Source organism: Corvus kubaryi, unplaced genomic scaffold (genome assembly GCF_017639235.1).
Source record: "Corvus kubaryi isolate FWS band 111438036 unplaced genomic scaffold, C.kubaryi_AGA036_p1.0 split3-37173, whole genome shotgun sequence".
In the NCBI taxonomy this organism is placed as follows: Eukaryota; Metazoa; Chordata; class Aves; order Passeriformes; family Corvidae; genus Corvus; species Corvus kubaryi.
In genome coordinates this window covers 43,290-56,858 of record NW_024582085.1, presented here as the reverse complement: position 1 = coordinate 56,858, position 13,569 = coordinate 43,290, and the positions used below count along the sequence as shown (strand labels likewise).

The following is a 13,569-nucleotide window of genomic DNA, read 5'->3' as shown; positions in this document are numbered from 1 at the left end:
TCTTGTTGAATTTTTTAGTTCTGAAACTTAAACATCTGAGTTTCAGGGGAAAACTAAACAAACTAGTCCCTACCTTGACACTTGTATGAAATGGATCGGGTTGTTCTTGCTAATGTAGTACACACTGTGATTGTACCCGACCTCAAAAGCCTTCAAATCTGCACACACTGTATGTTACGACAGCTCACTTAGTAACAGCGCTGTCCGCTCAAACTTGTGCACCACCACCAACTATGAAGAGAAATGCAAGTAACCAGCATCTGATTAAGCACACACACCCACCCACCCACACACACCAACTCCCGCTCCCCTGTGGTCTTCCAATGAAAACACTTTATCAAAAATCAGACATCACTTGAACAAGCTCTTTTGCTGCACTTACGCTTCCCTCTAGGAAGAGGATGTGAGGCCTGTAGAGGTGGTAATTTGTTCTAGAAGACACAGTGGTACTAAGGGCAAAGCAGTGTCAGACTCAACAAGTACTTGCCCGGTGCTTTGCTTGCGACCTAACGATAACAGAACTGCTGTTTCAGTCCTTAGAGTTTGTCTTTGAAGTCTGCAAGTGTTCTGCTTTAAATTGCTTGAGATGGGGCTTTGAAACGTAAAAGTTGGACTATGCTTTTAGGTAGGGTACCAGATTAACCCGAGGAATTGTGACTGTAGAGCAAGAAAGCGGCTTCTGGCTGTTTCCCAATAGTTCTAATGCTACATAAAGCAAGCTGGCTGAAGTTCCCATCTTTCTGGACTTGATCCCTTGACTGTCCTGCCTTGTCCCTGGCTGCTTCAAGGGACAATTCCTACAGCCTCTCTGGGCTTGAGAAGCAGAGAGGTGCTGCAGTCCTTGTGTGCCTATACCTCATTTTGAATTTGAGGATTAGTAATCACAGACTTCACAGCAATTAAAAAAACTGCACCACAGATGCTACTTTAAGGCCACAGCAGTTTCACACTTATTTTAGTCGAATGCCCTGAAGAGGCTGCTGGCAGAAGTCCCTGGTCAAATAACAAAGGGAAGCTGAAGTGTTCTCAGGAAGGCTTGGAGTTTTTATGTCCATGAGCCAAAACATGTTTTACATGGGAGGCTAAGATGCAGCAGCAATTCCAGGTTTTGTCTTACTTGCTCAAATAACCTTTCAACCTCTCTAATGAAGTAATGGATGGAGTATGACTCTGGCACAGGAGCCTAGGATAACACTGAATAATATTATTACTAAATTGCAGGTTTTCAGTTTCTGCTGACTAACATCTGGAAAAAGTTCCCTCCCAGCCAGGAATCAGAACTGTCTCTGTTATTACTCAAATCTAAACATGATAAATTAAGGCCAGAAAGCGTTTCTTGACTGTGCTAGCAGGGTGGGTGGATCAGCAAGGATCATATAACCTATGGCTTTATCATAAAGGCCTATGCATAACTGTCAGGCTGCCAGTAAAATCTGCCTTGCTTGCAACACTCATCAGTTCTGGCAGTGAATGGTAGGAACTCTTATCAAAGACATGGGGTACCTCAACAGCAAGACAGATTTTAATTAGTTTGTAAGCAAGCTTGGATTTTTCTTTAAATCTCACTTCAATGGATTTTGTTTTTAAACTCCCTAGAGAAAGACAGGTTGTTTCTAGGGTTGCAAAATCCTGACACTGCAGTGCTAAGGGCAGTCATTACACCCACTTTGCTTTGAGTGCTCTGTGCACTGTAACTGGCAGTGTTGTGTGCTGACAGTGACCACAGCAAAGGCACTGGCTGCAGAGAAGCTGCAGTCTCAGTGACTGGAGGCTTTACCTGCTGTACCAGTTCAGAGACCATGCTGTTTTCCAGATGCAGTCTTCAGAGAAAACAGGGTTCACCACACACCAGGCTGACATCTGACAGAAATGACTCTTAAGTCTGTGATTTCAGTTAAATTGTTCTACCTTGTTGAGTAAACCAGTTGAACACCTCCCCGAGTTCATTACAGACTGTGCCAAGTGTGGTAACAGACCAATCCTTAGAGATTTGTTTGCTGCTTCTAGTTTTAAGTCTCTTTCTCACCTTCCCCTGCACCAAAAGGTTTTGGGCTGTTTTACCTGTTGAAGTAAAGCACCCAGGGAAACTGAATGCATGTTGGGTGTTCAGCACTATACCCAAAAGCATTAATATTAGGCCCTGGGACTCCTCAGTTACCAGAACAGCACAAAACATGGTGAGATTCACTGTTCATTCAACTTACTGAACTCAGCCCAAGGTGTATGCATTCCTTTTATTTAAAAAGTTGTCCTAATAGTGCACGTTGCACCTATACAAAAGAATCTTTACACTTGTCCACACACAGGTATATAAGGGCTCCAACACCTGCCACAGGTCTGAGCTAGATCACGCTGCTCATGCAGCATTCTTGGTACGTGGCATTTGGGTGGAGGGGGTGGGGGCAGAAGTCAGCAGTACTGGGAACTTGTGGCAAGTGGAATGTGCCCCCTTCAGAGACAGAAAGACCCCTGCCAATCCTAGATCCATTTGGGGAGAGGAATAGGGATAAAGTCTGTAGGAAGAGCACCAGTGTCACAACAGGAAGGTTACCAAGCTGGAGCAGTATTGGCCAAACGTCTCATGCGCCTAACGGAGAGAGAGAGAGAGAGGTACAGTAAGTGCATGTTACAGTCATGTGAGGTCTTACCAAAACCAATGCTTTTGGGGAAGCTGCCACAGTTTTTAGACAGGTTTATTCATAGACAGAACTCCTCAGTCACCTGAGAATGCCCCTGGTGATAAGGCTAAGACACTATTTTCACTAACAGCTTTTAGGGCACTTTTACTCATTAACTTGGATTGAACCAGCTGCTGTTGTAAACTCTTCAGTCAGCCATAGCTGATATACAAAATGACTGTGCTACTGTTAATGGGCAGTAAAAAAAAAATCCTGGGGAAGAGCTGAGCCAGTATATTTACTGTTTCCACAATGTATCTTTTGGAGAGATACTAGCTGTTCATTTGTATCTTCCAGGAAGAATTTCATGGAGTAGGTGCAAGCTCTCAACTGCTTGCCAAACATCACTTAGCGGGTCTCTGGTGGGCAGGGCTTCTCCTGGAACCACAGAGTGCTCCCATGCTGGCAAACAGGTTGGCATCAGTCAGGCTAGAACTGGGAGCTTGCCCATTGCTACATCAAATTGAACTTCACACTACATAAAAGGAAGCTTTGTGGCAGGATTCTAGGTAGCATGACAGTGTGTGAAACTCTAGTATGTTCGATTGATTCCTTCCTATACAAACAACCCCCCTGGACAAGCAAAGAGCCCAGGGAAAAAAAAACAGGTTAAAAAAACAAAAAGGAAACTTCGCTTCAAGCAGGAGATGGTTAAAGTAGACATTTTGATGTTTGTGGAGGAAGGTGGTAACAGTTTAATACCCTGCAGCTAAACTTTCTGCTGTGGTGTGCAAGTCTGACATCCTGCCAGCTGGCTCTCAGGAGGGAAAGACAAACATCAAAGCTTGTAACTTCTGTCAAGGGACAGGCCAAGAGAACTGTCTAAAGTAGTGGCAGTACCTTGTGTTTCTGTCCTGGTCTCTGATCTTCTTCTCCATCTCGGCATCTGTGAGGGTTTCCAGGAGAGGGCACCACTGGTCAGCGTCCCCCGTGTTGCGAATTGCAATCTCCACAGTCGGCAAAGGGTTCTCACTGCAAGGCACAGGGCAACAAAGCAACATCCATCAGTGGCCCCAGAGCACTCCCGTGGGTTACCAGCCCAGACACAAGCACAAGGACAACAGAGCATCACTTGCAGTGTTTCAGGCTTCAGCATTCCTTCTTCACTCTGCTTAGTACAGTCTGGTTCCCTGAAGTTCACCACAGGCTCCTGGTTACAATCTTGTGGAACCTGAAGTTTCTGGAAAAGCAGCTACATCCATCTCCAGCCACCACTGGAGAAGGATTTGTGCTGGACCTGCAATTCTCTCCCACACAGGCCGTTACATACCTGGCTGGCAGGGTTCAACCCCAAAAGGCACAGCTCATCCCATTTCATTAGTCCTGGGTGTACTCCCAGTGCAGCACTGGAGCTGGGAATGTTAACAGGGCTCCTTGTCTAGCCTTGCTGCTCTGCAGCTCTGACTTACTAACTATAGTCAGCACACCTCTTGACAGCTCCTCCCTGGCAGAAGTCTGGCTTTCTTGGGAGCCTGATACTGGAAAGAGCAGTCTTTTCAGACCTGCTGTTGCAACCAGAGGCTGTGGCTAACGAGCAATGAAACACCAGGCTGTGTCCCAGATCACAAGATCTGTTCCTCAGAGATTTCTCTGCCCTGACCAGCTGTATTATCACATGCACAAAAATATTTACTGCTTCACTAGCTGCTTTTCAGTAAAAGTCAACAGGAATTGACCAAGAGTAGCTTCCCAAATATTGACAGTGGAGCCGGAAGCCCAGCATAAATATAGAGGAGCCTCGGAATGTAAATGTTTGCTTTGAATTTTCAAAAGTGGCTCAGCCTTAGCTGCAGAAGTGTGTGTGTGTGTGTGAGAGAGAGGAGCCCTGGGACAGGTGTGCACACACATCCGGCCCCCTCCCCAGGGACATGCACCCCTACACAGGATTTCAGCACTCACAGGCAGCCCTCTCATTCCCCCAGGAAGGAACGCAAATGCTAATCATCATGGGAACACACAACATCTGCATCAAAGCTAATAATGTAAAATAACAAGTCTTCAAAGTAATGCTACCATGAAAAATTAATCCAGAGCCTTTGGTATCTGATCTGGGGAGGAAGCTTTAATCAAATCTACTTCCAGTACTGCTGACATCCACTAAACAACACTCAAACCCAGGAATTTCATCTTAGTCCTAGAATGCCACACATTCCAGGCCAAATACTAGATATTAACTGGGTTTTTGTTACTGATAGCATGATCTCTACCTCACTTACTATGCTTAACACTGAGCATTCACTGAATTAAATGGGGGATGGAAAGCTGGATTCATGCATAACCTAACTGCAAGGCAATTCAGATACTACATTTCTTTAGCAAAGAATCAGAGAGAAACTGAAAAATCCTCCTTAATCTCCCAAGCTCTACAGTAAGACAGCTCCTCCTCCCCTGTTTTTTTCCTGATGAGGAGGAAAGTGCTGCTGCCAGAATGGCTGAAAGGCACTGTCAGCTGCAGGCATCCCAGGAGAGCAAGGCACTGCCTCTGCTCAGGGTCCTGGCCTCTGGCAGTAGTGTCAGGGGCATGCCAACAAAGCAGGGAAACACACCATCTTTTGGAAAGGTGACTCCTCAGGCATGTGGGTTTGGTGTGTGAGAGAACCTGGGCCATCACTCAGGTCCCAAAGGCAAAACTGGCTATGAAGCACTGTGTGCTGCCACCAGAAACACTCAGTACCAGGAGGGAACATCGTAGCACATGCTCCCCCTGAAAATCCCACAGGCAGCAGTTACCTGTCTGCCTCCAGTCCTGCCCTTCCACTGGACTTCAGGCTTTCTTTGTTTTGCACAGAGCAGGCCAGCTGAAAAAAGTGCCCTGGCTTTCATCAACTAAAAGACAGTTTCACCTCTCCCTCAGATGATTAAGAGGCACATGACTTCTCAAAACCCCAGTCCCTTGAGATATTAAGGTCCTTTTGATACATCGAAAGCAGACCCTTTCCTTACATCAATGGAATGATGCTGGAGCAACCACCACCCCTGTGGTTTGAAAATTCAGGAACTAACCAACCACAGAACCCAAATATCATTAATCACTGTAAGGTTTCAAAAGTACTCCTTTGCTGGAAGAAAAAAGGGAAGAGGAGGACATGTTTGTACTATGACAGAAAAAATGAGGTTTCAATTAGATGTTTTCTTCTCTCTGAACAGCTCATGTCTACGTACTTTGTTCTGTTGGGGTTCCTTTTTTAGTTTTTTATTCCCCCTCTTAAAATACTGCCACAGTCTAAAGGAGGCCTGAAATCTGCCTGTTTGAACTACCCCTAAAAGGAAGCACCCTTCAGTACCATGGTCCAATATATGTTTTTAGAGAGAATAGTGTGAAGTTGGCATTAACATAAACCTGGGCAGTACTGACTGAAACTTTACGTGCTGCAAGTTCCAGCGACTGAGCGGAAACAAATGGAAAAATGAACCCCACTCCCAAGAGTCAACACATACACAGATTACTTTCTTGGGTATCTGAAATACATGGAGAAGCACAGGAAGAATGGACAGACACTTCACTCTCTGCTACTGCAGGCCACAATGCAGACAGTGCTGCAGTACAACAGGTATCAGGTTCTCATCTACCACCCTGCAAGTTCCCATCGCTTCTCAGGAATGCCCACCCACTGCTTTGTTGTTGTTGTTGTTGGATGTGGTCCCAAGCCAGAACCGAAAATACCAGTCAGGTGTTGTGGAGGGAAAGGCAGGAGCCACCTCCCACCTTCCAAGGAACATCAGCAGGATGGACACACAATCTAACAATTTAATTCAGAGTTTAATTCACATGTGCTAAAGGGACCCTTTCCATTTTCTAATACGAATCACTCTGGGGATCACTTTAGAACCAGGTAGTTGCTGTGGAAGACTGGCAGGATAAAAACTACATCCAGAGGAAGCAGAGTGAGACTAGTGCAAGAGCAACTGGGTCAGAGCAGATCAGTGTCTATTTCTCACAGAAGGCTGGCCAGACAGGAAACCTTCAGATGGAGCAGGAAGAAGGACCAGAGCTCATGGCAGCAGCCAGCTTCCCCACAGTCTCCAGCTCCTCTTTACTTGCTCCCACTCCAACTACTCCCTGCCCTCTGCCTGAGCTAGGACAGGGCCAGGCATGTTTCCCTTTGCTGCTCAGGCAGGTCATCCTGCTTCCTTGAATTGACCCCTAAAAAACTGGTGTCAACAGTACCATTCCCTCCTCTGCAAATACAGCATTTGCTGAACTTTTAAACTTCCTTGACTGTCACCATGACCCAAGGTCACAAAACCTCAGAGTGTACATTAAAGGATTGTTACAGCTGCAGACTCAGCACTGTGCTGTGGATAACATCAGTGCAGGAACTCACCACAGAACACTGCACAGCACAACTGGAAGCCATTTAGGAGACAAATTACGAAGCTGACAATGCTGCATTCCAGCTGTGAGAAGGGCCTGTGATCAAGCCACCTCTAACATCAGCCTGGGTAGAGAGGTACAGTTTCCATCAGTCCAAGTTCAAAAAACCAAAGCTTGAAATGGTGGATGGCCCAAGTTAGGCAAAGCCAACAAAACAAAAAATGCTTCTGGGGCTCATCATGACCTTACATTGGAAGAGGGACTGTCCCTGTTAATTAGTTCTGTCAGCAGACACTGACAGTCATCAGTATTTGGTCCTGACATGTTATTAGACCCAACAGGAAAAAAGATACTTAGGCACAAGCACAGAATACTGTTAAGATGGACAGAATGGGTGCAAGCCATAAGGACTAATTTCAAACAAAACCTTCTGCATCAGGTCAGCTGTTCTAAGCTCCATTGATGCAGATACCCATGCAGTACAAACACACCCCAGAGCCATACAAGGAGGTGGCAGCTCAGTACCTGAAGGCGTATGTCTTCTGATGCCAGCTCAGCTGTCCCCGGATACTGTACGCAATAGTAGTGACAAACTCCCCGCCCAGGCCAAGCTCTGAGCACAGCTTCAAGGCAAACTTCTCTGGTGAATTCTCCTTCTCTGACATGTCCCACTCAAACTGGTCTACAAGGGAGATGTTTCCTACATGGATGTTCAGCTGGAGATAAGCGAAGAAACAGGTTATTTGTTTCCACTTTCACAAAGGTTTGTCCAAGGTAATTGAACTGAGGAGACAGAGGCTGAAGAGAACAGAGCAGTAACTCCTGTTTCATCTGCGGCGTTCCTTAACTAAATTCTTAATTCCAGTAGCATGAAGACAACTCAGCATTGCTCACTATGGTTCAGCTCTTCCAAAGGCAGATGCCAATGCTTTAACTGAACTATTTCATCATCTCAGAGGCTGGGCAGGTGGATGTTTAATAATCTATCACCTTGGTTCTGTTGTCAATACAAAGGACAAAACAGAATCTGGTTGCAGGACTGGAATTAAGAGCTCCTTTGCTCTGAGGGAAGCCTTTGTACTCCTAGTCCCCCATAACATAAGCAGAGAAACCCAAATGAGAGTTCTGCTCTCATTCTACTGCCTTCCTGTATTACCTTAATAATAACTCGTTGGTCTGACTGATCTTCTAGGATGCTGTCAGTTGGGTACGACTCGATCTGCTGTCGGATGGCAGATGCAATAGCAGGGACAAAGGTCAGAGGATTCAAATCCAGGTCATCACAAAGAATCTCAGAGAACATTTCTGGGGTCATTAGCTTTTCTGTACAGAACAAGAATGAACATTGTAAACTTTCTTAGAAATTAGTGTCTGCCACTTACAGAATATACAAAATTACTCCCACAGGGTGAGGTGACAAAGGGAATTCCAAATGCATTACCTTTTGTTTTTAAAAGGGTGTTTTGTACCAGGTCTATAAGGACATACACACTGATACAGGGACTTACAGCCTTTTTTACCCACTCCATGGTATCCAGACAGTGTGGCCACAGAAGCCACAGCCATTAACCTCAGCTAACAGAGTACTCTCAGACCACTGAGCTGATGAACTGGCTCAGGAAAATATGCCAGTTAAACTCTTCAGACCACATGTCCAGGAATGACTACAACACATGGAAGTGGCAGAGCACTTGCTAAGAGATGCAAGCACTGAATACAGTCCAAAGTGGGAGAGCTTTAAATCTTTGTCTCTATGGGGCAAGGACAGTTGTGAAGGACACAACTTTATCTCTCCAGCCTCAGGAAACTCTCCTTGCTACATACCATTCATGTTCCACGTAAATGCATCTCTGAGTTTCTGCCCATCAATTTCCATATCAAGCCTGATTGGAACCAGAACCTCTGGCTGGGATGCATTCTCATGGATCACTGCTGGGTCATGGTCATCAAAGCTAAAGTGAAGACCAACAACACAGTATATGCAACGAGCACATGACACATCTGGCATCCATAGAGGGAAGGCAACATTTGCTGGAAGCAATCCCCACACTCCAGCTCCCCGATCAGTCTACAGACAGACTCTTCGATGCAAGCTTACAGGGCTATGGCAACTAATACCAGTTTATCAGCTTTTATTACATCTATCATAACACATTCCTGCAACTAAAACAAGGAAGCTTTCTAGGATTACATTTATCTTGGTTGCTTCAACTTTTATAATGGAAAAAATGTTAGTCGTGAGCTTCAGCAGATCAAAGTTACTGGTATATGTCAGTGAGAACCAGAGGGTCTGCAGGCTCCTCAAATGACAACTGCTCAGCAGCTCAGCAGGAAATAGAAGGAACTCATCGGGAAAAAAATGAACCATCTTCCTGACAAAAGGAAAGCCTCAGCTCTGAGCCATGGATAGCTACTGTAACAAAGAGCCTCAAGACATACAATTTAACTAAGAACCTCCATATTAATGACCTGTAGGTCTTTTGTCAGTTAGGGATGAATCACAACATTACATGAACTCATCAGTACTACCCTGGCAGCATGTCATTCTGGTAACTGTTTCCACTTTCCAGAAGCAGGAAGCTGTCTTACCACAGAGGGAATGTTCTCTTCTTATCCCTGCCCATGCGATTCCTGTTGATCGTTGTTGAGCATGGCACCGCATCCAGGTGATGAGAGCTGTTGGGCAGGGTTGGCACCCACTGGTTGTTCCTCTTTGCCTTCTGCTCTCTGAAGGAGATGGGATGTTAACCTGCAGGCCCTCAGCACCACTGCTGCTACTTAAGGAATGGTGTAATTTTAAGCTTTAAGTCCTATTACAAGTTCCTGCTATTTTATTCTGGAACCATCAACATTACTGTTTCACAAGGAACTCATGTTCCACACCAGCCTCTCGGAAGGCCATTCTCCAGCTCACAAATATCCATCAGATATGAATCCAGGTGCACCTTTATAAATACTAGATTCATATTTGGATTTTCTGTCTATACTTTACAAAAGGACTGCTGAGAAATGCGAGGTCTCCAGAAGGCAGTATGTGCAGAGAGTGTTCTGTAAAACATCTGTTACAGATGGAATGCAGTAATTGCAAAAGAAGTTGTATCATCAAACACTTAGATTTTTCTTCCTGTTTTATGTGGGCAGTAACCCAATCCTTACACTCTGGAGATCCCCATTTGCCCAACAGTGCAAATGACTTAATGCAGACTGGCAAACAACCCCTGCACAACGGCCTGGGCTTAAGCAACTCCTTGTGCTTCCTGCCCAAGCTGACATCTTCCAAGCAGCTCCGTTCTGAGCTTGGCCCTTACCGACACTGGTTACCTGAGGTAGGTAGGAGGTTCTGTGCTGATAGACACTGCCTTGTATTTCTCATCGTTTCCATCCAAGATCTCCTCCACTTCAGAGGCCTTTAACAGCGTCACGCTAGTGGCTAATGTTGTATAGCCATGATCTATTACCAGGAAAGATGCCAATAGTTAACATGGAAAAGGGCTACATAGCACTGTAGCATTAACAGGCTACATAGTGACAAGCCCTCTCAGTCACTGCAGGAGGGACTAAAACAGAGATACAAGTGTCCTTTGCGCTTCATCTTCTCATAGATATTTACAAGGCCCAGAAAATAATCAACCCTCAGTGGACTTAAAGGTCGGAAATAGAGATGCAATGACCAATAGAAAAGCTGTTAAGACTCAGGAAAGGGGGAGAAACCTCAGGACAGCTCCTGCTGAATGACAGAGACCATCTGCATTGGGGAGACCTGCTAAGGTTCTGAGAAAGAAGAGTTAGGCATGGGATTGGGAGGCACAATTAGGGCGACCACAGGGAGAGATCAGAGGAAGAGGATTAGGCATTAATATTATTGTAATAGCACCAAAGGTCACAGTGGACATTCTTCCTCTAGCACAGCTAAGAAAAACACGCAGATGAGACTTACATCTTCGGGGACTGTGAGACCGCTGATTTTCTGTTGGGGGAAAAAAGAAAGCAAGAGGTCAGCAGGGTGCTTGGAGGAAAGAGACATAAGCCCAGAGTAAACAATTATTTTTATTATGCTTTAGTCTACAGAACATACAAGAAGTCACATTGCTAAGAAATTTAACTGCTTGCTATTAGTCCCTCAACAAAAACAATACCAATGTTCTCCCTGTGGAAGTCATATCAGTAGCAACACACCACAAATTCTGGCTGGCACAAACATCCAGTCCCTGCAAGAAGCAAAGTTAAGCAAAGATGCACATCTTCAATGGGGCATTCTTGCAACACTCCTCCCTATTTGACGAAAGAGACAAGGATGCCCCTCTTAAGTCTACAAAAATCTCTTCTGAAATATTGTATTGATTTGGAGATGTGGCTTTTGCTTTGTGATGAATGTAGCCAACCCCAGGAATTCCATGATGGATGTTTCCATTTCAGAATGTTTTGGATCAGGTGATACTTGTTGCCAGGCTGAGCCAGGAGCCACCAGTGCCACCGTTGCAGGGTGCTCCATCACTGGGCCAATCTGAAGTGATTCACACAGCCCTCAAGGTGCACAAGCTTCTGAATCGCCAGGAACAGTTTTTCAAGGCAAAATTTTCGATAAACATTACTGGGAATGTTTACTCATCTTCTCACCATGTGAAGAGGCCACTATCTTCTTCCGTTCTTCCACTGTGGCCAGTCGCCTCCAGAGCGAGGGGTATCTCTTGTACAGGGAACCCCGAAACATGCGCAAGTAGTTTCCCACCTACAAGAAGAGAAGTGGAGATGTGGCCTGGTATTCCATTTAAGAGATTTTTAACAGAAGCTGGAAGAAATTCAGCTCTCTTTAATGATAAGAAAGACCTCTTAAGAGGGTGTTTTTGTTGGGTTTTTGTGCTGTGTTTGGCATCAAACAGCACCGAGATTTTTCTGGCAACACAGAAGACAAAATTTTTATCAGCACTTATTTCACTAGTGCCATCTTATTCACTAGATACAAAAAACCTCCCAGCCCTTGATAATAGAAAATTTAATAGGAAAACACTCCATTCATTTGCATGTATTCTTGAACAACCTACCCCTTCTTTACTTCAGTTTCTGCATCAGTGTGCAATGCTCAGTTGGAATTAAACTAAACCAGATACCCAGCTCTCTGACACATTATTTTTACTTTGAACCTCTGAGTCATCTAGACATTATTTGACAACAGCAAATGCCCAGAGACTTGTATTTTGTTTTAAACCCTTTGAACATCAAAACTGTGATTGCTGCCAATAGTCATCTTTCAGATTTACTTACCATCTGTAAAGCAGTTCTGTTCTTCCTGGCATAAGATCCTCACCTGTGCTAAAGGCTACAGCAGGCCTTGCTGAACAACACAACTATTTCTAGACTCTGAAATCAAATTTTTAGACTGACAGGACACTGGCACACTGTCACACAACAAGGTTTTTATTCCTTGTTTGAGAAAACTCTTTTTTGATCTCAGTTTTTAGCTGTATCTTTCACTCTACAGTGCTCATCAACAGACAGAAATTAATGGTAGATAAAAAAGAACCCTCTTCCTTCTCCATATACCTGGTATGGCAATCTTACAGTTCAACTGACTGCAGTTACAGTTTTCTTTCAAACTCGATATTTCACATGAGAGAGGAAGGGGTGTTTAGTCCCTGCTCAACCTATACAGCTGGCAGTTAAACTTATCCAGTATTCCCTTTTTTGCATCAAGATGGGGACTAACACTTCTTGCTGGTTTCAGCTGTTTCTCTGGTGCTAAAGTGTTTCTTGCTTGGATAAGGCTCTTCTTCAGGGAGGCTCAACATTCTCTCAGCACGGGACAACACAGTGTCAGCACAGACAATGGGGTGCTAAAACTCTGCCCGCCAGTGTTTGTTGACCAGACTCGTCTGCACAAGGCAGAAGGAGCTGCACTGGTTGATTTTGGTGCTGTTTCTGAGCCCAAAGGCTCAGGTGTGGGATTCGCTGCTTCGCAGCACATGAAATAGTCCAAACTCCTCAACAACTGTGTACAGAAATTCTCGGTGATCAGAAGCGGGGCCTCAGGCTGCGATCAGGCGAGGATCTGGTCACCACGTACCCGTGCGCGTCCCAGGGGCCGCCCTCACTGGGAGCACTGGTCCCCCCAGTTCCCCCAGCAGGGCCGAGGCCCTCGGGCAGCGCCCACCGGGGGACACAGGGGACCCGCGGGGCCAGAAGGCCGCTCCCCCACGCCAGGGCTCTCCTCCGCCCCTTCCCCGCCCTGAGCGCAGCCTCCCGCCTCCCCCGCCGCCCGGCCCGGCTCCTCGCATGCCCCGGCCCGGCCCCCTGTATCTCCCAGCCCGGCCCGGGCCCGGCTCCCGCCCGGGCCGCACCTCGGAGCCGATCATGTAGAACTCGCCGTCCTCCTCCAGCTGGAACTTGACGGGCTTCTGCCCGAAGGTCTTGCTCAGCGCCATCATCATCATCGCGGCGGCGGGCGGGGGGCGGCGGCAGCGGCCGGAGAGCGGAGCGCGGCCCTGCGGCGGCGGGAGCGACAACGGGCGGCACCGCGGCCTAGTGCGGGCCCCGCTCCGCGCATGCGGCGGGAGGGGCGGCCCGGGGCGGGGCGGGAAG

The 13,569-nt window shown here is 46.2% G+C and overlaps 1 protein-coding gene across 1 annotated transcript; it reads right to left on the bottom strand.

Moving 5' to 3' along the window:
* Positions 1-2,220: 2,220 nt before the first annotated feature.
* SMARCB1 (SWI/SNF related, matrix associated, actin dependent regulator of chromatin, subfamily b, member 1) lies at positions 2,221-13,512 on the bottom strand. The gene is made up of 10 exons (XM_042015104.1): positions 13,329-13,512; positions 11,611-11,722; positions 10,931-10,960; positions 10,315-10,444; positions 9,583-9,720; positions 8,818-8,945; positions 8,150-8,316; positions 7,519-7,709; positions 3,519-3,650; positions 2,221-2,587 (listed from the first exon to the last, which is right to left on the bottom strand). Exons 1-10 carry the CDS (start codon positions 13,419-13,421, stop codon positions 2,548-2,550), a joined length of 1,161 nt encoding a protein of 386 aa, XP_041871038.1. The 5' UTR covers positions 13,422-13,512; the 3' UTR covers positions 2,221-2,547.
* Positions 13,513-13,569: the final 57 nt, after the last annotated feature.